The sequence below is a fragment of the Notolepis coatsorum genome, assembly GCF_963971535.1.
Source record: "Notolepis coatsorum genome assembly, chromosome: 8".
NCBI classification, from domain to species: domain Eukaryota; kingdom Metazoa; phylum Chordata; class Actinopteri; order Aulopiformes; family Paralepididae; genus Notolepis; species Notolepis coatsorum.
In genome coordinates, this window is record NC_140172.1 from 117087547 (window position 1) to 117114060 (window position 26514).

General features: G+C 46.3%; 1 protein-coding gene across 1 annotated transcript in view; it reads right to left on the reverse strand.

Annotated features, from left to right (window-relative positions):
* Positions 1-9027: 9027 nt before the first annotated feature.
* Positions 9028-26514, reverse strand: part of LOC311232972 (pterin-4-alpha-carbinolamine dehydratase 2) — a 49730-nt gene continuing 32243 nt past the window's right edge. Inside the window, exons 3-4 of the mRNA XM_084319817.1 lie at positions 10551-10631; positions 9028-9385 (exon numbers count right to left, since the gene is read on the reverse strand). Coding sequence (XP_084175943.1) covers positions 9290-9385; positions 10551-10631 — 177 coding nt within the window. The 3' untranslated portion in view covers positions 9028-9289. The remainder of the gene's footprint in view (positions 9386-10550; positions 10632-26514) is intronic.

The window sequence follows — 26514 nt, forward strand, 5'->3', positions numbered from 1 at the left end:
GGTACCGCGTGTCTATCCACAGTCACGATGGACAGTGTAGTGAAGTGGCTGTGGACGTTAAGCGGTACTGCAAGTAAAACTCACTCCCCAGAGGCATCCAGACCCATTACCAAGAGGTGAGTTCACCTCATTCATATTCAAGTTCATTAAAACTTTGAGTGCCAGCAGGGGGCGCACGATTTAGTGCCAGCGCTGTAGTCAATGGGAGGGCGAGCACATGTGCGAACGCATAAACTATATCTTAAATTATGGTTATGTGTCTAATACGCCCGTCGCTTATCAATGACTTGCTTGCAGTCAACATGTACGAAACGGATTGTTTTTTCATCTGTACATTTCCGTTTATACCATTTTGAAAAACGCTAGTTTTTGGAAATGTCCAGAAAATTTAAAAGATTCTGTGATAAACGGCCTTTAGTGGAATACACAAAAAACGTTGAAATTTTTCGGCCTATTTATGAATCGTTTTCAAATAAACGCTAGATTATCGATAGTATATGTGTACTTATGCACGCTAGAGAAGCGGGCTGAAAAATCGATGATCTATTTCCTGATCAGCACACACACACACACACACATACACATATAGGGGACACATTGATATATATGTGAAAAAAAACACTGATTACCCCAAGACTGGTAAAATAGATTCCTTGCCTTAGATAAGATGTTCTCCAAAAAGATTATTCCAATTCCTGATCGCCATTCCAAATATCGATCGCGTTTATTGATCCAACGCTGGGTGCTCAAAACACATATTCCACGCTGTTCTGAGGGACCACAATGACTGCAATCGGCATGATAAGTAAAATGTGGATTCCGGATTTTCTTTTCCGCATGCATTTTCATTCAGTCCAATCCAATGGGTGCATTACCATCCGGGAGACGATAGGGGGCGGTATTTTCCCTGTTCGAGCTCAAAGCCAGTCCCAATGGTAACGTGAGGCTAGATTGATGAAAAATGAATGGAAATCGCTAATAAAAAAAACAACGATTAAATAACGAGATTTCTCATCATTGGCACTCAACGTATGGCATGAACTAACGAGATTTATCGTGGCTGGCACTCAAAAGTGTTAACAATAGGCAAGATCTTCCTGATACCTTCCATAGTTTCTTCATCTTTTCATCAGAATTTCACTCATATCCAACAAACCATAGTAATAAACTCCACTTACCTTTCTGTCGGACATCTAGCCATCAATTCAACATTAGCTTTAGAGGTCCTAAACTCTGGAACACTCTAAATTCATCATTGAGGTCAACAACCTCCTTATCTATATTTAAAAAACAATTCAAATCTAATTTAATTTCATCATAAATCACAATCACATTAAGTTACTCCTGTGCATCAGTGTTACATCTACTTTTAGTATGGCTGCTTGTTTCCTTTTCCTCATTATATACCATTAATATGTTATTCTCCTCTCCTTTGCCCTCTTGTACTAAAAAAATATATATATATATAAAAAAATAAAAAAGATTGTTCTTGTTACTGACTCGTGTCAATCTTCCATGTTTTCACTATAGTGTCTGCCTTATGTCTCTGATCCTGTTTTGTAGTTTATTTTGTAGACCATGCTACACATGTATTTCGTTCATATTGTTTATGGACAATGAGATGGGAGTGGAACTTTGTACAAGCCCTTTGGGCTTCGTTCCCTCCTAGCACTGTTTTTTTTAATAATGTGCTAAATAAATTAACTAAACTAAACTAATGGACCCATTTCTAAATCGTCTTGTTTAAAACAAATAAAGCATGAACATGGGCATGGTGTACCTTTCTCTGTGTATTCATCCACAATTTATAGCTCAACATGAAAAAATTCAAAAAAGTAGCAAAATAACAACGTTTATGTTTTCGTTCACTGAGGAACTACACTCACTTTGGCGCTGCTGACTGACGTCACCACAGTGTAGACTCCTGGCCGTATTAGGCGACAGCACTAATACAGCGCGGGAAACTAAAGTGACGTCAGACTACACCTCACCATTGTCAACACCATCAATAGCAATAGGGTTCCAAAAATCAGAAGTATCCCTTTAAAGCTGCACTATGTCGTTTTGGGAGGTACATTTGAACCTAAATCTAAATAAACAAACAAACAAATAAATAAATAAAGGATTCCTTTCTAAAAAAAAGGAAGATTTGGGTCCCTGGGCTCCAGTTCTAAGCTGGAGAGCTACCTAGACAGTTCCCGTTTCACATGAAGGGCCTACGATTTAATTTAAATACATTCTTTACGAGCTATTTGACTTATGTTCGGGTCACACTACCTCAAAAAGTTTTTCTTTTAATGCATGTAAGTTAACGCCGCAAAATAGAATAAGTCCAAGGATTTTCAAAGGAGGGTTCTAAGAGTTCTATTCTTCTATCCCCAAAATCACACAGAGCAGCTTTAAATCATTTTCTTTTTTTTCTTCTTCTTCTTCTTCTTCTTTTTTACTTTCTATGACCTTGTTATCTTTATTCACCCATATAAGATTACAACCAGCGCTCTCCCCTACACCACATGGTTAGGGAGGAAAACTACCGTGCACACACACACACACACACACACACACACACACACACACACACACACACACACACACACACACACACACACACACACACACACACACACACACACACACACACACACACACACACACACACACACACACACACACACACACACACACACACACACACACACACACACACACACACACACACACACACACACACACACACACACACACACACAAAGAGAAATATGGGTCTCTATCACGCATAGCAGCTACTTGGAAGAAACCCAGAGACACTTTCTCTCACTCTAGTCCTTCTCACTCTCACTCACTGGCCCCCCATTTATGCTTACAAGAATTATTATTTTTCCATCTCAAGGTATATTTTTATATATAAAAAAAGAAAAAAGCATTGTTAACTCCCCCACTGCCCTCTTGTCCCCATCATCTACTCTCAACTTGCCTATTTTCCACTGTAGTGCCTCTTTCTGTACGTTCCCCCCCCCCCTTTTTCTTACTTTCTTCCTCCCCGATACCCCCCGTCCCCCTGTCTATGCTGGGGGGAGTATAGACGGGGGCATAGAGTGATTCTAGTGTAGAATCACTTGGTTAAGCCAGAGACATTTAAAAGGAACACGCCAACATTATGGGAAATGCGCTGACCGCCTTCTCCAGAGTCAGACGAGAAGACAAGATACCAATTTCCTCTCTGTGCGTCCCAGTAGGAAGCTATCCGGGCTGCAAGCTAGCCTAGCTAAGCACAAATGAATGCAAGCGGATACGGATCAGCTAGCCCAGATCCGTATCCGCTTCCATTCATTTGTGCTAAGCTAGGCTAGCTTGCCGCCGGATAGCTTTCTACTGAACGCACAGAGCGGAAATTGGTATCTATCTTCTTCTTTAAAAAGGGAGACTTGCCAACTCCTTCCCACCTCCTGCAATGCGTCATGTAGGTCAGGGGTTCCCAAACTTTTCAGGCCGCCACCCAAAAATAACGGTGTCGGAGAGCCGCGACCTCCACTATTATAGGAGGTAACCTAAAGCCGTGACACTGACTTTGGGAACCCCTGATGTAGGTCACAAAGACCCTGATGTAGGTCTTTGTTGTTTCTTTGTTTTTGTTTCTTTGTTTTTGTTTCTTTGTTTTTGTTTCTTTGTTTTTACTTTGCTCCCGACTATTGCCAGCGACTTCGGGTCATTGAGAAGCGCTATATAAATTAAATTAATTATAACTCAATTTGTTTTAAAAAGGTCTTCCACAGTCTGCATTTTGCAATGCTATCTCATGATTTGACTTACATTTGACTTACATTAATCGCAAAAAAATAAAAAGAAGATAAACTATGTTTTCACAATTTGCTTAGTATTGAGAAACTTTGCACTGCGCTGCATCCTCTCACCAGGCTCCAATTCAATCCAGTGGGGCAAGTGTTTTAACTTAAAAAAAAACACGATTCATGTCCTTTCCAAGAACAGGAAGCTCACGGTATAATGTAATAATAATAATGCAGGACCTGTTGCAGAGGTCTTTATTCGGCATGCAACGACACTCAATGTTTTAGCGGTACACACAGCGGTTCGTTTTTTTAGCACACACACCGGAACACACACGCATGCATTGTCTCTTTAGAATCGCCGATGCGATTCGTCTCTGCGATTAACCCATCCTGTCATCCTTCCCCCCCAAGGGCAGCCGCGCCAACGTGAGCCGCGCCAGGGGACCAATCCAAGTGCTCCTGTCCGTCTTCGTCAAGGACGCCACAGCGTTAGCGATCTGTTGTTGTGCATGTTTTTCCATTGGGTTTATGTTATCGGGGGGAAACCCTTGCGAGCACGGGGAGAACATGCAAACTCCACACAGAAAGGCCTGGGAGATACCCCACCTGGGTACCTGGCATCATGGAAACCTGGTCCCCAAGCGGGAATCTAACCCTGGACCTTCTTGCTGTGAGGCGACAGTGTTAACCACTACACCACCGTGCCGCCGTGTGAAGTTCTACTGAGGAAATGGTTGCAAACGGCACATTTTAACAAAGGTTCTAATGAGATGTGCAGCTGGCCTGGTTCTTATCGTCTTACTTTGCATACACATAGTCTACCTCGCTCCAATGCCTCTCAACACCCACTGGTATTAAGACATGGACACACAGCGAGATGTGAAGCAAACCTGTGTCACACGAAGCAAGAGCAGTGAGTGAGTGAGTGATTGTTGGTCACAGAGGTGTCAAACACTTTGCATCTAATAAGAAATCACTGGATAGTATGGACCCTATGGGTTCTTCATGAACCTACAGTATCATATCTGAATATGAAAGGGTGACTGAGCACACTTTTTTCAGAAATGCCCTACTTTGCATTCATACAGTTCCACACAATCTCACCTGAGAGAGCTGCCCAGGACAACAGCCTTGTTGGCCACTGAGCAGCTCCACTGGAGCAATTGAGGAGTTAAGTGCCTTGCTCAAGTGCACCTCAAAGGAAGTTATTGAGGAAGGGAAGAGGGTTACTTTGCCCCCTACCTAGAGAGAGAGACAGAGAGGAAAACAGAGAGAGAAAGAGAGAAAGTGAGAGGGAATATGTACAGCGTTTACTGTGCGATTTGCCAACTGAAAACTGATTTGGGCTTTCTTACACATTCTTAATCTTAGCTGATCCTCTCTCCACTGCGTCCCACTCAGGAAATGGCTGGAGTGCTATCTGGCTCACTCTCTGCTCAATCATAAATCGAATAAATCCACTCCTACTGTTGTACCGACTCTTTCTACATTCTGCTCCGCTCAGCAGTGCCAAAGGGAGGAAAAAGTGTCTTCAGAGTCCTTGGCTAGAATGAGGTAATTTAATGGTTGTCACTTGTTGGCCAAGCTACTGCAAAGCTAGAACCCATCATAATTTTAAGATGCTCTAAGTGATAGCCGCGATTTGGCTAACTTCCTGTCAAACTAGGCATTGCAGATCAAATATGAATTAAGATCCAGCAATTGTTTCTCGTTTCTCGCCTAAAATGTTGTCAGAAGCATATTTTATTGAACCGTTTAGGTGGAAAAAGAGGACGTTTATGAACGCTAGCTGGCCTATACCACGCCGCAGTTGGCGCAACTGGCTCACGAAATTCGGATCAAACTGTCAAACTAGGCATTGCAGATAAAATATGAATTAACATCCAGCAATTGAATATCCTATGTCTCACCTAAAATGTTGTCAGAAGCATATTTTATTGAACCGTTTAAGTGGAAAATACAAGCACAAGCTGGCCTATACCACACCACAGTTGGCGCGACTGGCTCACGGAATTCAGATCAAACTGTCAAACTAGGTATTGCAGATCAAATATGAAATAAGATCCAGCAATTGCACATCCTATTTCTTGCCTAAAATGTTGTCGGAAGCATATTTTATTGAACCGTTTAGGTTGAAAGAGAAAGTTTATGACCGCAAGCCGCCCTATACCACGCCACAATTGGTGCGACTGGCTGACATAATTCAGATCAAACTGTCTACAACTAGACTACAAATATGAATTAAGATCCAGCAATTGCAAATCCTATCCTCTACTCCCTGTACACACATGACTGTGTGGCTCAGCGGAGTAGCAATACAATCGTCAAATTTGCTGACGACACAGTGGTGGTGGGCCTGATCTCTGCCAACGACGAGAGGGCCTACCTGGAAGAGGTCAAGGTCCTGGCGGGATGGTGCCAGGAAAACAGCCTCTCCCTGAACGTCAGCAAAACAAAGGAGATGATTGTGGACTTCAGGAGGTCGGGGGTCAAGGACTACAGCCCCCTCAGCATCGACGGGGCACCGGTTGAGAGAGTCAACAGCTTCAAGTACCTCGGAGCCCACATATCCGAGGACTTGAAATGGACCATACACATTAACAGTGTGGTGAAGAAGGCACGACAACGCCTCTACTTCCTCAGGCGCCTAAGGAAGTTCCAAGTCAGCCAGAAGATCCTTAAGAACTTCTACTCATGTACAATAGAGAGCATCTTGACCGGCAACATCACCTCCTGGTTTGGGAATAGCACTGCAAAAGACCAAAGCAGACTACAAAGAGTGACACGTTCAGCCGAACGCACAATTGGAGGGGGGCTCCCCACCCTCCAGAACATTTACTACAAGCGTTGCAAGGGGAAGGCTAAGAGAATTATTAAGGACTCGAGCCACCCGAACAACTGCCTCTTTGAACTGCTGCCGTCAGGCAAGCGATACAGGAGTCTCAAGGCGAGCACAGAAAGACTCAGAAGTAGCTTCTATCCCCAGGCCATCAGGCTGCTAAACGAACAATGAATGAACACTACACAACAACAACCACCAAACACACATAGCACACACATCCACACGCACACACTCACTTTAAACAAACACACTGTAGCACCCACTACACACACTTTATAGCACACACCCACTTTAAACAAACACACTGTAGCACCCACTCCCCACACTTTATATTTATGGATGAAGGATTGCACTACAACTCGTACACCTTACTGTAAATTGTACCTAAAATTGTACCTCATCCCATTTCTGCTTTGCACTAGATAGTACTGTACATTAGTACACTGCATAGTATTGTGTATTGTATATTATATGGTAACTCAGAACATTGTACATATGTCTATACCGAACAACTGTGACCTCATTTTCTTCTTCTAAATTCATGCTATATTATGTTATTATGTTATTTGATACTATCTTGTCTAGCACAGTCTCTGGAGCGTAACAGTAAGAAGCATTTTGTATGAAAGTATTCTGTACTTCTGTATGACAACTATTAAAGAACTTGAACTTGAACTATTTCTTGCCTAAAAGTTGTCAGAAACATATTTTAAGGATAGGTGGAAAAAGAGAACGTTTACGAGTAAGCCGCAATGTTTTTCATGTTTTGTGGAGTTCTCTCTCCTGATTGGATAAAGTGGGCACGGGATACCAAAACGTTTATTTTCTGTTTACTGCAGGGAATCCTACATTACTGACCAAACACTCTGTATCAGTGATGGCTGTCGGAATCTAGAGCTACTTCACACTTATTTCTAACAAACAAAATAGCACTTACTGTACAGCACCTTTAACCTAAATTGACCTTAAAAGTTATCGTTTGTAAATCTAACCCTTACTGTAACCCTATGACCTTAGAGAGGAAACCCTCCCTAAAACGTTCTACATTCCAATGATCCTGGGCCGTTAAAAGTGGGGAAGGAAAATAGTTTTAGAACCATTTTGGTAATATTATTCTCTTTACATCCCGACAGCTACCGATAAATCAAATTGTCGGAGAAAAAAAACAAGACGAGATCTCCGTGACCTGTGATCTCTGTCCCAGGCCCTGCAATCAACCAGCACTCATGCGTGTGTGTTGTTGTCCTGCCAAGTGGTGTTCGCAGGGTCGCGATGGGAAAACTAACACCACCGGCGTGTTCTTTATTGAAAAGTACCCGCAGTGTGCAAAACCGCCAAGAGGCCGCGAAATAACTGTACCATTATTTGAGAAATCCAGCTGGAAGCTGCCAGAGATCTAGGAGTCTGCGGGGAAACCGTTACTGCGCACGCATCGCTCACGTGGCCACGGCCCCGGAGAGTCCATACCGAGCTCGTTCCATTTCTGCTGGGACAGGTAAGCTCAATTCTCTGAAAGTGCCTACCGTACCTTTAAGTCGATATCTATTAACACAGACATCTGTCTCCCTAAGCTGGAAGTCAAGAGCGTCGAGACTTGGATTTGTGATGTCGCCAAGTGACAATGAAGTAGCGACTGACATTGTGGGCTCGTAGATTTTTCTTTTTCTTTGAACCATTACAGTCAAATGAGTTTTTTGTAGAGCTTACAGCTCGGAATCAGAAAATGTCCCCAACTTTGTCAATCAAGTTGTACGTGTTTTAATTGATTTGTTATCCTTGATTTTTGCCTCGTCTTATGATTTCATATGCTATGTGATTTTATGCATTTTTTTTTTTTTTGGTTTGAATTTAATTGAATATCCCAGTAAAATCACCATGGTTACCGTCAGTGTCCTAAGAGTTGTTCCACTAGTCACCGTCTATGGAGCAGCTCCCAGATTTCTCGATGACATCATCACTAGAATCTTGTCGCTCCGATTTTCAGCTGAAGGAGAGACTTGTTCATATTCACACATCAAAACCGAGCTGTAGCCTACTAGCAGCATATAAATAACATACAGGAATTCTGTTTTAGGGTGGATATAATAGGTTGTGTTGTTGCCGTGTGCCATTTACACCTGCATTAGAATTCTATGAAAATAAACCTAATTGGAGAAGTCATCTTAAAATACACTGCAATGAATTGGTATAGTCTAGATCAGCGGTTCTCAAACTACGGGTCGCGACCCAAAGTGGGGTCGTGGGTAGGTCGACAGTGCATTGACAATAATTTTTTTTAAATCTATACGTTTTTTTTTGTTTTGGCAACATATTTTGGCTAAATATGCCTTGTTTTATAAATGTGTATTGATAACATAGTGCTGTAATAAAATGTTCTAATAAATATGCATGATCAAGTTCAACAGCGTGTGATTTATTCTTAAAAGTACTGTAAACAACAAAAGCGTACAGCAATGTGATGTAAAAATAAAGTAGAATGTTAAAACAGATTATATTATTGAAACGAAACACATAAGTAAGAAGGTAGGCCTGTACACCAGAATGGAAAAATGTGTAGACCTACAATAATTGTTCACATTTTAATGGGAATTACACATTTTTCACAAAATTAAATCACATTTTCCAATCAAATGATAATCACATAAAAAGAGAAAAGAAATTACATTGTGAGCACAATTTTGTCAATAAACTTGGCCATTTTAATGTCCCGCTTGGAAAGTCCACCACAGTCATGTGTAGTCAACGTAATCTGGACCTGTGAAATATATTGGAGAAAAAACAACATTTGTTTATGAACAATAAAAACACACACAGAAAACCATAAACAAATATGTTATTAGGGTTTCAAACACGGCTATAAATCTAGCACAACAAAATCAATAGATTAGAATAGGATAGCTTTTACGTGTGTCCATGTGTTTGTGTCAGTGTGTGTGTGTGTGTCAGTGTGTGTGTGTGTGTGTGTCAGTGTGTTTATGTGTCCGTGTGTGCATGTGCGCACGTGTGTTTGTGTGTATATGTGTGTGTGTGTGTGTGTGTGTGTGTGTGTCAGTATGAGTGTGTCCGTGTGTGTATGTGCATGTGCATGATTGTGCGTGCATGTGTGTGTGTGTGTGTGTGTGTGTGTGTGTGTGTGTGTGTGTGTGTGTGTGTGTGTGTGTGTGTGTGTGTGTGTGTGTGTGTGTGTGTGTGTGTGTGAAGTAACTGCACAGGCTTAGAGACCTGTGCTTTCCTGTAGTGACTTTAATAAAGAAGGGATTAGGTCTAGAATTCCTCCCAGAGCAGAAGGATCCGCCACACAGTAACTCAGTGGCTGGAGCCTAATGCTCAGAGATTTTCAGCCTCCCCGTTTGTCATATCAAAAGCTACTTTATTTTTGAAGCGAGGACAGGGGTGGGTGTCCCACATTTTCTTTTTTTCCCCCATCCTATGGTTTCAGGATTTTGGAATGAAATAGAGGAGAATAATGTCTCTGCAACCTAGTGGTCGTGTTTGATGCGAAAAGCCTGAGTTTATCCAAGGTCTGATTGATCTTTGCGTGTGTGTGTGTGTGTGTGTGTGTGTGTGTGTGTGTGTGTGTGTGTGTGTGTGTGTGTGTGTGTGTGTGTGTGTGTGTGTGTGTGTGTGTGTGTGTGTGTGTGTGTGTGTGTGTGTGTGTGTGTGTGTGTGTGTGTGTGTGTGTGTGTGTGTGTGTGTGTGTGTGTGTGTGTGCGTGTGTGTGCGTCCGTGTCCATCTGTCTGTGCATGTCTGCACATTTGTGTGTGTGTGTGGGGGTGGGTGCGTGCCTGCAGGCGTGTGTGTGTGTTTGATATAAACCCACAGGATTGTAAATACAGCAATCAGTAAGTCAAATAAACGCCCACCATTTGATGTTACAAAGTGTGATTTTGGCCGCAAGCGAAAACAAAAAGTTCATCACCTTATTATAAACATTGAACCATTCTGGATGGTGGTTCATCTTCTCCGCCTGCAGAGCGACGCGCGACATGAAGCCGAACGCCTGGTGGAGAGAGAGGCACAGAAACACGGCATGTGAGGCGTATAACAGCGAGCAACACGGTTACTTCAAGTTTCAAGTTCAAGTTTGGTATATAAGGTACATGTACATTACAGTGAAATGCTTGGTTCTGTATGAGCCCCCTGAGATTGTGCTTCATACAGTACAAAAAAAAGTTAAAAGAATAAAGGCCAAACACTATACAAAATATACAAATACAAAGTACAAATGTTAAATGAGGTACTAGGGATGTAGTGCAAATATTAGTAATAAATATATATAAATATGGTGTAGTGTTAAAAAGTGTTTAACGTGTCTAAAGTGAACGTTAAAGGTGAGTGTTTAAAGTGAGTGTGTGCATGTGGATGTGTGTGCAGTGAGTGTAGATGGATGGGTTAGTGTCGCAGAGTCATCAAGGATCCTGATGGCCTTGGGATAGAAGCTCCTTATTGAAGGAATCTATGGTTTTTAGGGCTGACCTTGGAAGCTTTTTTTGGCAATCGAAGCTTCGGGGGCCGAGCTTCGATTTTAATTCGAAGCTTCGAGAGAGAAAAAAAAATATTAATATATTTTTTTTTATCTTATGTTGTATGACTTGTACAGCACTTTGGTAAACGTTGTTGTTTTTAAATGTGCTCTATAAATAAAGTGGATTGGATTAATGAATTAAGTAGCCCCTTTCGTGACTGTGACGCAGCCAACAAGGTTTCACTCGGCTGTGTTTAATTCAAGGTGGATCGCTGTTGTCGTTTGAACAACTTCAGATTTCAAGGGAACTACCAATCCCCCAAATCAAGAATGTTTAAGATGAATGAAGTAAGATTTTGATTATTTGAAATATGGCCTGTGTAGACTAAACTATGTACAGAATTATGTCAGTCTACAAGGTCCGGATTCTACATGGTCTGGCAATGTAGACCTTGTAGACTCCACTACAGACCAATTATCAGTGAATGTTCATGCATTTTTAAGAAGGGCTACTTCCACAAAAAAACAAAGAACTCACCAAAACATCTCAGTAGCACCTTATCTAAATGTTCTATTTCATATATGGAGATTCATATTTATTTATGTATTGCATGCATTTCTACATTTTATTTCCTATTTTGTTTATTCATCCCAGTATCTTTCTTTCTTATGTGTGGAATTCTACAAGGCATGTGTTTGAGGATGATATCCTTCAAACAGACAATAGTGATGATATAATTTGGGCAGTGCTGAGCTGGGTTACTTTCCTCCAGTGTATTTGTCCCCCGGCCCCACCCAATGGCCCCATGCGCACACACACACACAAAAATCGAAGTAAAATCTTTTTTGAAATTTGTATTTCTTTTTTAAACTTCGATTTTTTTTTATGTTCGAAGCTTGTGCCATCGAACGAAGCTTTGAAGCTTTGAAGTATTTAAGACAGCCCTAAAGGTTTTCAATGTGTATATAATGTATATATATCGGTGGGTGACAGCATCTACTCAGACGGATCTATAGATCTTAAAAGTAGCCGGCAGTCAGTGTGTGTCAGCAGCAGATGAGGATTTGAGCTGTGCTGTTAACATCAACAGCTGATAGCCACAGCATTTACTCGATCTGGAGAAAGTGCCACAGCGTTTGTTTGGGGTAAGAGGGGCGGTAATATCAACATCGGCGTTGCTATAGTGATTTGGGTCAAAGAGCCATTGTTAAAGACTGCGTGTCACGTAGTAACGAGGAGAGGGGGCGGGGGTCTATTGTTATGGGGAGAATGTAATGAGGTGTGAGTTCCTTCCGGGGTAAGTTAGACTGAGATACGAAGCACAGACGAGCAGACGCGTTGATCAGAGAATTTCATCCCTCCTCACCCCCGCCGGGTGGGGGAGGGGAAATATTCCACATCATCACATCATGCATGGCTACAACGAGGCCCAGAACCAGTGGACTCATGAGAGAAGAGACGGTGGAGAATAATGAATTTAGTTTTCCTTCAAAGACATTACAGAACAGTGTTTCCATCTGGTACAGAGGCTATGTTTATGAAAATAAACATGAGGATCTAAGGAAAGTGATCACGTTGCAGTGTCGTTTCTTATGACTAACGGATGTACTAACAGGGGTTGATACAGTGGGTGACAGCCAATGTGAAGTATTGAAACTAACACAACGCAGAACAGGGAGAGTCACGAAGGAGATGACGAGATAAGATTGGCTGATTACAGAAGATTCCAACATTATGGAACACAATTCATCACATTAGAATAACAGTAATAAGGCATTATGATGAAACGTTCATCCACAAACTCCACTGTGAGGAGGAAAAGCAGGGACGTTAATCTTTTTTTTTTTTATCCACTTTCTCCCATTTTCTATTTTTCTCCCATCCCAATTTCGTATCATCCAATTCAACCCTCCCCTGTCTCGAACGCTGTTTCTTGCCTCCCACAAGCCGGCTGCAATGTGGACTAAGTCATACATAGCACGAGTCCCCTCCAATACTCGAGGTAACAGCAGTCGCATCTTTTCACCTGCGCGGCGCGATCTTTCAGCGTCAGGGGTCTGCGCTTTGGAGGGGCGCCGCCCCCATCACTTCCTGATTCTACTGCGCAGGCGCACCAACCGACCTGTAGGAGTCGCTGTCCACAACGCCCGATCCCCACCCATCAGTTTCCCACCCCCTAATACTGCCAATGTGTATTAGTACGGACGACCAGCTAAACTGAAAGCAATGTGGAGCGCTGGGCTCGAACAGGCGAACCCAACGTCTCCAGTATTTGTGGTGAGCGCCTTGCCTACTGCACCACGTAGCCGTCCAGGGACGTTAATCTTGTAAATAAAAAGCAGAATCAGCCGCTACATGAGAAGGGGAAAGACGAGCAGAACATAATAATAATAGATCAAATGTCTATAGCTCCTTTCATGAAACCCAAGGTCGCTTCACAATCACAACAAAAAATAGGGCTAGGGAAGTAGGGAAAAAAGGGGGGGATGAGGGCAGGTAAGGGATAATGAACCTAATCTAATCTAACTAATGGGGAAAATCAATCAATTTAATCAATCAATCTGGTGTATGAAACGTTAAAAGGCTGTAACCCACACAGGGCTCCGTTAGCCGGTTTCTCTACAGAACCGTAGTAGTTAGTAAAATACCCGGGTTCATTAAGCTCAGAGTCTTAACGAATCCTCCTATTAAATCTTATTCCCCCCTCTCGCTCTCTCTTCTACAACTGCCGCCATCTGAAATTGATGATGTCATAATGTAAGATGTGTTGCTAGGCAACTAAGGCAGTGGTTTGTTTCGCTGACGTTGGCTAATTGATAACGAGTCTTAACAGTTTGTTATATTTCGTATAGCTTTGCGCTCTGCTCTATTGGAACTGTCCCTTTAATCATATTGTAACTGCAGCTATGGTTAACAGTTGGTTAATATAGTTATTTATGTTTACAATTTATATGCTTATTTTGTATAATAGTAATAATACACTATTGCTTTTCACTGTATTTCTTATTTGTTTTATATAAGATATATATTAGTGGCGCACTATTTTCTATTTTGTTTGCGCAATTACCACATCTCACGAGAGTTGACACACCTGGTATCCGGTGACGTGTTTCCGCCCTCTCGCTCTCTTGAGTTGGAACCGTGAACTTGAATGGTTATGGACTTACCTGGCGTTCTAATAAGCAAAGAACTATCCATCAAGTCAACTTAACAAGACAATCTTCCAAGAAACGGACAGAAGACATACTTCCATAACGCATCGATGTTCTCATATACTGGCACGCAGCCAACAAGGTATCGATTGTTGTAGATAATAATTGTGGTATATGTTACAGTGACGTTCCAACCATGGGTTTTAATGAACTTGTAATATTAATGGTATCTGTTCTGAAGGATCAGATTAAACCGAATATATATATTTATTTATATATATATATTTAATTGTATTTGTATATCCCCTGATATCCCTTGTATATTCCTTGTACAATATGCATTGAATATCCCTTCTAGTCTACTGAACATCCCATAATAGTCTCCATTCTACCATTGGACGAGACCTTGGTGCCAGGTCGCCATACCCCTCAGACCAGGTTCAATCGTACCGCTCAACATGTATGGACAAGTCCTAGTTCCGCGTAGGAATATGTCTACCGCACCACTAATGGTACTATTTGTTCATAGTGCGTATATATACTGCGCTATTAAAGTAGAGCTTTCTTTTAGTCCAGTTCCTTACCCTCCAACAGAGTGACAGACGCAAAAGCCTCCCCGCGAACCACGTGTGGGCAGTAAGGCCAATTCGGCCCAGTATCGGCATTGAGACATCGTGTATATTAATATTTGAATAGTCATATTTGGCACTATATCGTCGAGTTGGACGTATTCTATTAAGCTAATAATAGTCTATTCATATGTAGTGCCTCGTGCGGTAAGAGTTCTATAGTAATCAGCACCCCCATCGTTTCGGGCATCAGCTGGACGCTTATCCAGGGTGGTTGACCCCACGTGAAGCTGCACCCGAGGAGCTCCAGGCCAAAGAGCGAGTGGACCTGTATATTGGATTATTCTACCGACGACGGCTAGCCTTCCCCGGCTTGGATTATGCTTTGAGTACTTTGATTATTCTATGGATAAAGGCCAACACTGCGGTGTGTTGGAAATACCCCCCCCGGAGAGGACGACAGGTGAGAAGACGCTCTACACGACGAGGTCGCCTCACGTCTCTCCATCGTGGACCGGAGGACGCCGGCCACAGAGAGTCCAACTGCTTTCATCTGTGGATCGAGGATCGCTGGGCACCGGGTCGCACGACTGTGGGCTCTCCCAGGATACCCTCGGCCAGACGGGATACAGCCAGACTCTACCCCCCCCCCCCCCCCTCCAGCTGTCCTACAAGCAGTCGGAACCTTCCCCTAGTGTATCCAGCTATATAATCATTCAAGTATCATTGCTATTGTTCCCTAAATATTCCAGGTTGTATATTTGCTTCCTGCGCAATCAAAGATTGGACATTCGATATTGATCTACCTACGAATACTCATTTGCCATAAAAGTGCATACTATTTCAAATCATAAATGTAATTAAGTGATCGTTGTACATACCTTTTGCTATGTATTATTATTAAACGCAGACTTTCGACTTGGTACATTTGTGTTGGATCCGTTTCATCAGGTGGGAGTGTTTATCATAATTATTTATACCTAGTACTGGGTGGCCAGAGTCTAAAGTACAAGAGGTAGTGGTAGTAAGTATCATATCTAACAATACAGTCAGGGAATTGTACCCCTCAGTTACAATTGGTCCTTCGAGCCGGAGGGTAATCAGTGTAATATTAATATAGTGTTATTAATATTAAAATGGCCTATGATGAACACTCCACGAAACGATCCTCCTAACCAACAACGCCCGCGGCGCAAACGACAGCTCCCTCAGTACCTAGAGGCTTACGCTGTCAGTCAACAACCTAGTCTTCTACCAACAGTAAACCCGGTAAAACTAGAAAGTAAAATTATGTCTAACCCTAACGACCAGGCTACCCCGACCATAGAGGCCCCTATGGGTTCTAACGTAACTGACCCAGCTCACGGTGGGGACCAGGGGGAACCAGACATGACTTTACACCCCGCCAATACCGAAGAAGTAGTCCCCGACGAGTCCCGGGAGGAAGACAACACTACCGAGAGAGAACTCGGCACGGAAGAAGATGAGGAGAGCACCGTGGAGATAGAGCTCCAAGACTCCGCACGGAGTACCCCAAGGGACGGCTCCCCTATACAACCGTCTTCTCCCAGCGAGGCAGAGAGGACACTACAGCAGGCATTCCTCGTCAGCCTGAAAGCCTCTACTGAACGCGATAGACTCCAGGGTGAACGCGATCGATTGCAGATACAGCAACGGAGCGAAGAAGAGCACATACGCCTGGAAATAAGACGCATTCAGATGGAAGAGAATATGGCAAGAGACCGGGCCGACGCCCAGCGCGCCGCCACCGGTGCCCAGAGAGAATCGGATCTCACCAAGCGCGAAGCCGAGCGCGACAGAGCACAAGCGCAACTAATAGAACAGCTGATCAGAAGGACAACACCCCCTCCCTCCACCAGAGGCTCCAGGAACTCGTCTAGACATCACTCCAGGGCGGCATCCCCTAGCCGAGTAAGCGACCCTGAACTTGACCAACAGACGAGGTTTATACCCCCCGCAGACCCCCTTCCCCAACCGGTCCAAGCGAGACCCAGCCACCGGGAAGGAGCAGCATACACTGCGGAGAGGCTAAATCAGAGACTACAAGCCCTGGATGACCTAACGGAAGACGAAGAGGAAGAGGAGGAGAACCACGCCCGACGACAGCACAGTACTCTACCGGACCAGGAGGTCCAGTACAGCCCAGGCTATACCCCCGCGGAGCTGCGCTACAGACCCCCGACGCTATTCGCGGGTGAGCACAACGCACGACCCGCACCGAGGAACAGCACCTGGACCAGCGGGCCATGGTACACAGCCGGTACCAGCCCACGCCAAGGAGCAGGAGGAGAATCGCCTAGGAGGCCTCTCCCCCAACGCTCGCCGATGTATCAACAATCCGCGTCATACATTGGCACACCTATGGTACCAGACTTCACCCAGGAGAACCGGGCCCAGTATACGGAGCTCCGCATGTGTCTGGAGACAATGTTGGTGGATGTCATTGATGAACGCCATAAATACGCGATACTACTGAAGCATTTAAAGGTACCCCGCGCGCACAACATAACGCTCGCCTACGCCACTTCCACGACCCCATACACCGCAGCGCTGGTAGCGTTGGACCAGAGATATGGACGTATATGGGATTACGTGATCCAGGAGATCAGGCACATCGACCGCCTACCCCCAGCAACAGACAATCGAGCACTGGACGACCTGTCCATCAGAGTGCAGTCCCTAGTAGGGATGCTGGGAGCGCAGAGGGAAAAGGGTAGGCATGAACTATACGCCAACTCAAATGTAGAGAGGATCTTGGAGAAGCTACCGCCCGCCCGACAGGAGCGCTTTAGGCGGCAGAGAGACCACCGAGACCCTAATGGCCCCGAACCGAACCTCCTCGATCTAGCCGACTTCCTGGCGAGAGAAGTCAGCAGCTTACGGCTAGATACATTCGGACGGAGCACCCCTGGCTCCAGAGAAGGAACCAGGAGACTAAATGATGGAAGAAGATCGGTGACTGTCATGCACCAATCGGAGTCAGTGCCAAGCAGTAGGAGCCACAGTACCCCCTCAAGAAAGGAGAAGTGGAAGATAGTGTGCCCCTACTGTGAGAAAGAACACTGGCTGTCACAATGTGACTCATTCCCCAAGATGAATGCGGAGGAAGCGAGTCAATGGATAAAGTCCAACAGACGCTGTTTTCGCTGTGCGCGATCACACATGGCAGCCGAATGCCGCTTAAAGAAAAAGTGCAGTCGGTGCGATGGAGCCCATCTGGACATACTCCACGACAGTAACAGACGGCGGCCTCCACCCGCACCATCAAGCAGCAAAGCAAGCGTCATGTACATCGACCCCGCCAGCAGCAGCGGAGCCAGAGTGCTCTTAAAGGTAGTCTGTGTGACATTGAGCTACCAGAATAAAGTCATGGACACTTACGCCGTCCTTGATGACGGGTCAGAGAAGACCCTTCTGCTCGCGTCCGCTGCGGCCCAGCTAGGGCTGCGGGGGAGCGAAAACCAAATGACAATTCGGACAATAAGAGATTTGAAAACGATAAAGGGCGAGAATGTCTCATTCTCTATCGCAGCAAGCGGCCAGCCCGAGCGACGGTACAGGATTACAGACGCTTTCACCAGCCAAGAAATAGGACTCTCGCGGTACACATACCCCGTAGCCAAGCTGATGGAGAAATATGTACATCTACGCAAGCTACCGATCCCACTCATAGACGGTGCTACCCCGACACTGTTGATAGGCTCCGACCATGCAGACCTCATTGTCCCGATAGACCGGGTTCATACCGGACCCAGAGGCTGTCCTGCAGCAGTCGAGACCCGCCTAGGATGGACTCTCCAAGGCCCACTCGCCAAATCTCTCAACCGAACCACAGCCACTAGCTGTCTCCACTCCCGAGTCACAGAGGGAGACACCGCACTCCTGCAGCATGTAGAGAGGCTATGGACCTTAGAACAAATGCCCTTTAAGAACGAAAAGAAAGACATTCGCTCTAAAGACGACATCTACGCCATTAACCTCCTCGAGACGGGAACAAAGAGAGTCCCAGTCAGCGGCGTGTTGAGATACGCCACGGCACTCCTGCGGCGGGAAGGGATGCCTACCTTTCACGCAAAGAAAGACGCCACAGAGCGGTACCTACTAAACACAGAGCGGCGCTTAGCCAAGGACCCCGCCCAAAAGTGTATACCGCGCTGAGATTGAGAAGCTCATCACAGCGGGACACGTCACAAAGATTGACATTAAAGAGGCCGACCAGACGACTGAATCGTGGTACGTGCCCCACCACAAGGTTCATCACAACGGCAAAGACCGCATCGTGTTTAACTGCAGCTACCAGATCGGATCCCAAAATCTGAATAAAGAGCTATTGCCCGGTCCTACACTCGGCCCCTCCCTACTAGGCGTACTACTCCGCTTCCGCCAGGACAAGGTGGCTATCAGCGGGGATATCAAAGGGATGTTCCTGCAGGTGAGATTAGTAGAGGAGGACAAGCCCCTGTTGCGGTTCCTATGGAGAGAGAGGCCAGGAGATGAGCACCCAGCCATCTACCAATGGGAAGTCCTCCCTTTCGGAACTACATGAAGCCCATACTGTGCTACATTTGCACTACAGAGACATGTCGCAGAGGACCCAGCAGCGGACGAAGAGGTCCGACACAGTGTGAAGAACAGCTTCTACGTAGATAACTGTCTACAAAGCGTTTCGACCCAGGAAGAAGCCGAGGCTCTCCTACTTAAACTCCGCGCCTCTCTGATCAAAGGCGGCTTTGATCTCAGGCAGTGGGCCAGCAGCGATCCGCACGTACTGCGCAGCCTCTCCTCCGAGGACAAGGCAGCGAGCAGCGAGACCTGGATGGCCACAATCCCAGGAGAAGCCTAAGAGATGACACTAGGACTAGTGTGGCGCTTCAAAACAGATTCGCTCCACTATAGACACAAACCCCTGACCACGGAGCAGGGAAGGTCGACGGCAATACCGACCACCAGACGGAGTGTGTACAGAACACTCGCCCGACAATATGACCCGTTAGGATGTATACTACCGTACACCACCAGGGCAAAGATGATTGTACGAGCATTGTGGGACAAGGACCAGGGCTGGGACGACCCCATTCCCGCACACCTTGCATCCACCTGGAGAGAGTGGGAGATGGAACTCCGCTCACTCCCAGGCGTTAATATACGCCGAAGCTACTTCCCACCCACGGTGAGGCCAGAGACATGTAAAATGGATCTACACGTCTTCAGTGACGCCTCCGAGGTCGCCTACGGATCAGTAGCCTACTTGCGGGCCCAAGAAGAGGGGGGAGAGATCTACACAGCATTCATCCTCGCCCGCTCGAGAATAGCCCCACGCAAGCAACAGTCTATCCCACGTCTAGAGCTCTGCGCAGCCCTCGCAGGAGCGCATCTAGCCACGCTCATCCAACGTGAGCTCACCGTTCCGGTGCATATTACAATCCTGTGGTCAGATTCCACGACAGTACTCGCCTGGATCAAATCGGATTCATGCAAATACAAAGTCTTCGTGGGAGTCAGAGTCACTGAGATTCAAGAGTTAACCGGAGAGTTAACCGGAGAAGCAAACTGGCGCTATGTTGATACAAAACACAACCCAGCTGACGTCATCACCCGGGGAATGTCCCTAGATGACTTAACCCGTCATAACATCTACAGTGACGGATCAGCATTCCTCAAGCTCCCGGAAGGAGATTGGCCCACGCCCACCCCGAGGGAAGCAAGTGACGAGGAGGCTGAGAATAAGAAACCCATGTTCTGTGGATTGATCACTGTTGTCTCCGCAGACCCCAACATAGACGATTGCATTACCATAGAGAGTGCGCAGCAACGGACATTCCTGCGGCACCACCCAGAGATTAAGTCCCCCGCTGATATGTCAGCAGCTGACTACGAGGAAGCAGAACTGCTTCTACTGCAACGAGCCCAGAGAGACTCGTTCCCCGATGAACTAGACTGTCTACAGGGAGGAAAGCCCGTCCCATCAGACAGCAGATTGATTCATCTGGCCCCCGAGAGTGACACACATACCCTCATCAGAGTGGGTGGTCGCCTGCGGAGAGCCCCCAACTTACCGGATGACATTAAGTACCCGATCGTATTGAACAGCCGACACAAGGTCACAGAGCTGATTATAAAGAAATACGACGAGGATGTACACCACGCAGGAGCAGAGAGAGTCTTCGCGGAAATCAGACGTCGTTACTGGATACTTCAAGGAAGAGAGGCGGTGCGACGCTTCCAGCGAACCTGTCTAGACTGCCGAAAGTGGCGCGCGCAGCCCAGCATACCACGGATGGCTGACCTACCTCCATGTCGCCTCCGACTCGGCGACAAGCCATTCCACTCAACAGGCATGGACTGTTTTGGCCCGCTGCACATAAAGAAAGGAAGAGGCACCGAGAAGCGGTGGGGTATTGTATTCAAATGCATGACCACCAGAGCGATACATATCGAGCTCCTTCCGACCATGAGCGCAGACTCATTCCTTATGGCCTTCCGAAGATTCACATCACGGAAAGGAAAACCGTCTACATTATTGTCCGATCACGGGACAAACTTCAAAGGCGGAGAAAGAGAGCTGAGGGAGAGCTTCCAAGCTATGGGCCCAGAACTTAAGACCCACCTCGCTCCAGCCCAGATTGACTTCCAATTCAACCCCCCAAACGCACCCCACTTCGGTGGAACTTGGGAACGAGAAGTACGTTCTATAAAGACAGCCCTGTACGCAGTACTTGGGGCCCAGACTGTGGCGGAAGAAGTCCTAATGACAGTCCTCACGGAGATTGAGGGAGTATTGAACTCAAAGCCCCTCGGTTACGTCTCCAGTGATGTAGCAGATGTCGACCCAGTCACCCCCAACACCCTCCTGATGGGGCGGCTAGATCCCGCGTTACCCCAGACAATGTACCGGCCTGAAGAAGCGAACGGCCGACGAATGTGGAGGTACAGCCAAGTATTAGCCGACAAGTTTTGGAGCAGTTTCCTACTGCACTACCTACCGTCTCTACAGACCCGCCAGAAGTGGGTAAAAGAGAGAGACAATTTGACGGAAGGAACAGTCGTCATGATTATTGACCAGTCACTACCCAGAGCTATGTGGCCGGCTGGCCGCGTAAGCAAAGTGATCACCGGTGCCGATGGCAAGGTCCGAGCAGCTGAAGTACTCGTCCAGGGGCGCATTTACACCCGTCCTGTGGCGAGGCTCATAGAACTGCCCCGACTCCCAGACACAATCGATGATGACCATGACCCTATGACTTTGTGAGTTGACTGACCCTTACAGCGAACCCTTGAGTGGTAGACAGTGCGGTTAATCTGTCTCTGCTTAACTAATTAGGTTGGGACCAATTAGGGGGCGGCTGTTCTGAAGGATCAGATTAAACCGAATATATATATTTATTTATATATATATATTTAATTGTATTTGTATATCCCCTGATATCCCTTGTATATTCCTTGTACAATATGCATTGAATATCCCTTCTAGTCTACTGAACATCCCATAATAGTCTCCATTCTACCATTGGACGAGACCTTGGTGCCAGGTCGCCATACCCCTCAGACCAGGTTCAATCGTACCGCTCAACATGTATGGACAAGTCCTAGTTCCGCGTAGGAATATGTCTACCGCACCACTAATGGTACTATTTGTTCATAGTGCGTATATATACTGCGCTATTAAAGTAGAGCTTTCTTTTAGTCCAGTTCCTTACCCTCCAACAGAGTGACAGACGCAAAAGCCTCCCCGCGAACCACGTGTGGGCAGTAAGGCCAATTCGGCCCAGTATCGGCATTGAGACATCGTGTATATTAATATTTGAATAGTCATATTTGGCACTATATCGTCGAGTTGGACGTATTCTATTAAGCTAATAATAGTCTATTCATATGTAGTGCCTCGTGCGGTAAGAGTTCTATAGTAATCAGCACCCCCATCGTTTCGGGCATCAGCTGGACGCTTATCCAGGGTGGTTGACCCCACGTGAAGCTGCACCCGAGGAGCTCCAGGCCAAAGAGCGAGTGGACCTGTATATTGGATTATTCTACCGACGACGGCTAGCCTTCCCCGGCTTGGATTATGCTTTGAGTACTTTGATTATTCTATGGATAAAGGCCAACACTGCGGTGTGTTGGAAATACCCCCCCCCGGAGAGGACGACAGGTGAGAAGACGCTCTACACGACGAGGTCGCCTCACGTCTCTCCATCGTGGACCGGAGGACGCCGGCCACAGAGAGTCCAACTGCTTTCATCTGTGGATCGAGGATCGCTGGGCACCGGGTCGCACGACTGTGGGCTCTCCCAGGATACCCTCGGCCAGACGGGATACAGCCAGACTCTACCCCCCCCCCCCTCCAGCTGTCCTACAAGCAGTCGGAACCTTCCCCTAGTGTATCCAGCTATATAATCATTCAAGTATCATTGCTATTGTTCCCTAAATATTCCAGGTTGTATATTTGCTTCCTGCGCAATCAGAGATTGGACATTCGATATTGATCTACCTACGAATACTCATTTGCCATAAAAGTGCATACTATTTCAAATCATAAATGTAATTAAGTGATCGTTGTACATACCTTTTGCTATGTATTATTATTAAACGCAGACTTTCGACTTGGTACATTTGTGTTGGATCCGTTTCATCAGGTGGGAGTGTTTATCATAATTATTTATACCTAGTACTGGGTGGCCAGAGTCTAAAGTACAAGAGGTAGTGGTAGTAAGTATCATATCTAACAATACAGTCAGGGAATTGTACCCCTCAGTTACAGTATCTTTTGTATGCATTTGTATTTCATGCAGATTTTACGGTTTGGATGAGGTTGGATGGAGCATCTTCATTAAAATCAGTTCAAGAAATCTGCTTGTGTTTTGCGTCGTGCCGGAGGATGTCACACATATGCTATCATGAAAACTTTCAACCACATGCACGCTCCTCACCTGCCTGGCCACTAAGGCTGAGCCCGAACGTTCGAACGTTCGTTCGTTAAGCTGACATTCGGACTTTAATTAATGGGTTCGAACGTTCGGTGAAAAAAAATAAAGCAGGCGCAACGACGGTGAGGCGATGTGAAGCGGCGCGTCCCCCGAGTGAGATCGCTCGGCTCAACCAGTATGGTCTCTGCCGGGCTGTTGCTGGATACTCAACCAGAGCTCTAGTCTCAACCAATGCAATAGAACAATTTTGATTGAATGACAGGCGATTCTGCCAATTACGTCACACCGCTTGCACCCGCCTCTGCTGTTACCACCAATCGGCAAGCGTTTATTATTTTTTTTACTTCCGGCAATGCCGCCATTGATCTGCTTGAGAGAAGCATTAACGTAGCGTTAGCTCCCCGCCGAGGAAGTAAAAGTCGTAACAACTTTCCATAGGTGAACCTGCGGAAGGATCATTAATGCCTTTTTCGGCCACGGAGCGCGAGCTTCATGGCGGGAGGTGGTTGCGTTGGAAACAACTCTGGCCGAGGCGGCAGGCGTGTTGGGAGCCCGGCGGAACCCCCGCGCCGGTGTCTCTCTGTCTCTCTGCCGTCCCCCGTCAGAGGTAGACGGTGGAAGGAGCCAAGGCGCGCGCCTCTCTCCTTCCCGTCGACCAAGAGTGAATACCTGTTATTGAACGTGTAACACCAACTATATAACGTGAATGCCACAAAACGAATGCATTTGTTTATCTAGCCCCTTACGTGACTGCGGTGTGCAAGGGCTATTGTTTATCATAAGTAGGAACTTTATGCAGTACTCAGACAGTAGCTTGTTTATTTTCTTCTGAGTGCTTTGTTTAATTACATGTTTACATGAACAGCCACCACTGTAAACAACATGTTTTTTCACCAATAGATTATGCAATGCCGCCCTCCGTAGGATCTATAATAAAAAAAAAAAAAAAATTATATATAAAAAAAAAAGTTATACATTTTTTTTTAATTAAAAAAATTACAAAAAACGAACGTTCGAACGTTCGTTCGATACACCCTGGCGAACGTCCGAACCCTAAAAACAGGGTTTGGGCTCAGCCTTACTGGCCACGCCCACATCCACTCACACATAAGCGGGGCCATGGCCATACTACCAGCTCCTTCCCTACTTTCACCACCGTGAAGTCTGTGTATAGCACCTCTTCAAGATCAGTGCTGAAGTAGTTAGTTAGTTATAGGAGCTGTGTTGGCATTGTCTTTTGTTTTTCTCTCTCTCACTAATTTACGGGAGAAAGAAAGGATAATGTCGTCACCACCGGAGAGTCTAGAGGATTATTCTGACCTCCACCGGCGCTTCACATTCAGGCTTCCTCGGGGCGTAGTGGGGCTTGCCTGCTCCACGTTTGTGGCAGGTAGGTGAGCCTCATCGGCGCCCGGAGGAGAGTGCGCGTCGCTGGGCAGTCCCCCGCCAGCGTTGCTCAACGGCTGTGCAGCTGGATACTATTGCTGCGAGAGGCAGTCGGCTGGCCGACAGTCTCTCTGGGTGGGTGGTGTCTTGCGACGCGGGCTCTCCGCCTCTGCTCGATCACGTCAATTGGCGAATGGTCTAAAGTTGTGCGGGCCGGCTGCTCAGGCATACGGCCCCACAGAACAGCCGGCTCCAGGCGAGGATTCCTCCGTTACCTCTCCATCACGTCCGAGATACAGTAACTAGCTGTTAGCCTGTAGCTAACCATTAGCCGGTAGCTAAACCATTGGCCGGCCGTTAGCCTGAAGCCTGGCCGTTAGCTTGTAGCTAGATGGAGGGGATGGGGAGTTCTTGTTTGACGCCCCACGAAGACAGAGGCTTTGTCTTCCTGGGAGCTCCGATTCCGAGTCTGGGTTCAAGTCCCCGCCTCTGAGGAGGGATGCCCACTGCCATCCGTACTGGACGTTGGCCCCCGCCTTTCAAGAAGAAAGTGGGCTGGCCACCCGGCGCGAGGGATGCGAGCTTGCGTGTTTTTTATCCCCGAGCTTAAGGCGGCAGCGGCCTGCATAAACGGGGCTTTGCTGCCGACGCCACTGTTTCTCTGGCAATGCCGTCCTGTAAGGGAGGCGGGCGTTGTCTGCCTTTTTTCTTTGGGCTACAGAAGAGGCAGTCGGCTATTTGGAGTGACCAGGCCTGCATCGCTATTCCCCACCTTTACGCAGCTTCAGTTGCTGGCCACATCACGCTGCATGGATGGTTGCATCCGTTGGCAATACAAGTCGAGACTATTGGTTCTTCTGCTCTGCTTCCTACCAGTAGTGGGCCATTTTGAGTTTTCAGAGCCTCCTTAGAGTGTTTCAGAGCCTCCTCAGAGAGTTTCAGAGCCTCCTCCTCGGAGTTTCAGAGCCTCCTCAGAGAGTTTCAGAGCCTCCTCCTCAGGGAGTTTCAGAGCCTCCTCAGAGAGTTTCAGAGCCTCTTCAGAGAGTTTCAGAGCCTCCTCCTCAGAGTTTCAGAGCCTCCTCAGAGAGTTTCAGAGCCTCCCTCTTAGTGAGAGCCTCCTTAGAGGAGCCTTCTCCTCAGAGAGTCTTAGTCTACTTAGTCCAATTGTTACATGAACCTTTTTTAATTGTTTTACTCACGTTGAGGTCTCTCTGGGAAAACCGCTGTCTTCCCCTCTTACATAAAGAGCAGAATTGACGCGATTGCTATTCCCAGGCTCGTCGTATAAGAGCCTGTGTCTGTGTCTCTAGTACCGGCTTCCTGCTGCTCGTCCCAGACAGCGAGGGGAAACATTGTGGGGCTCTTTGT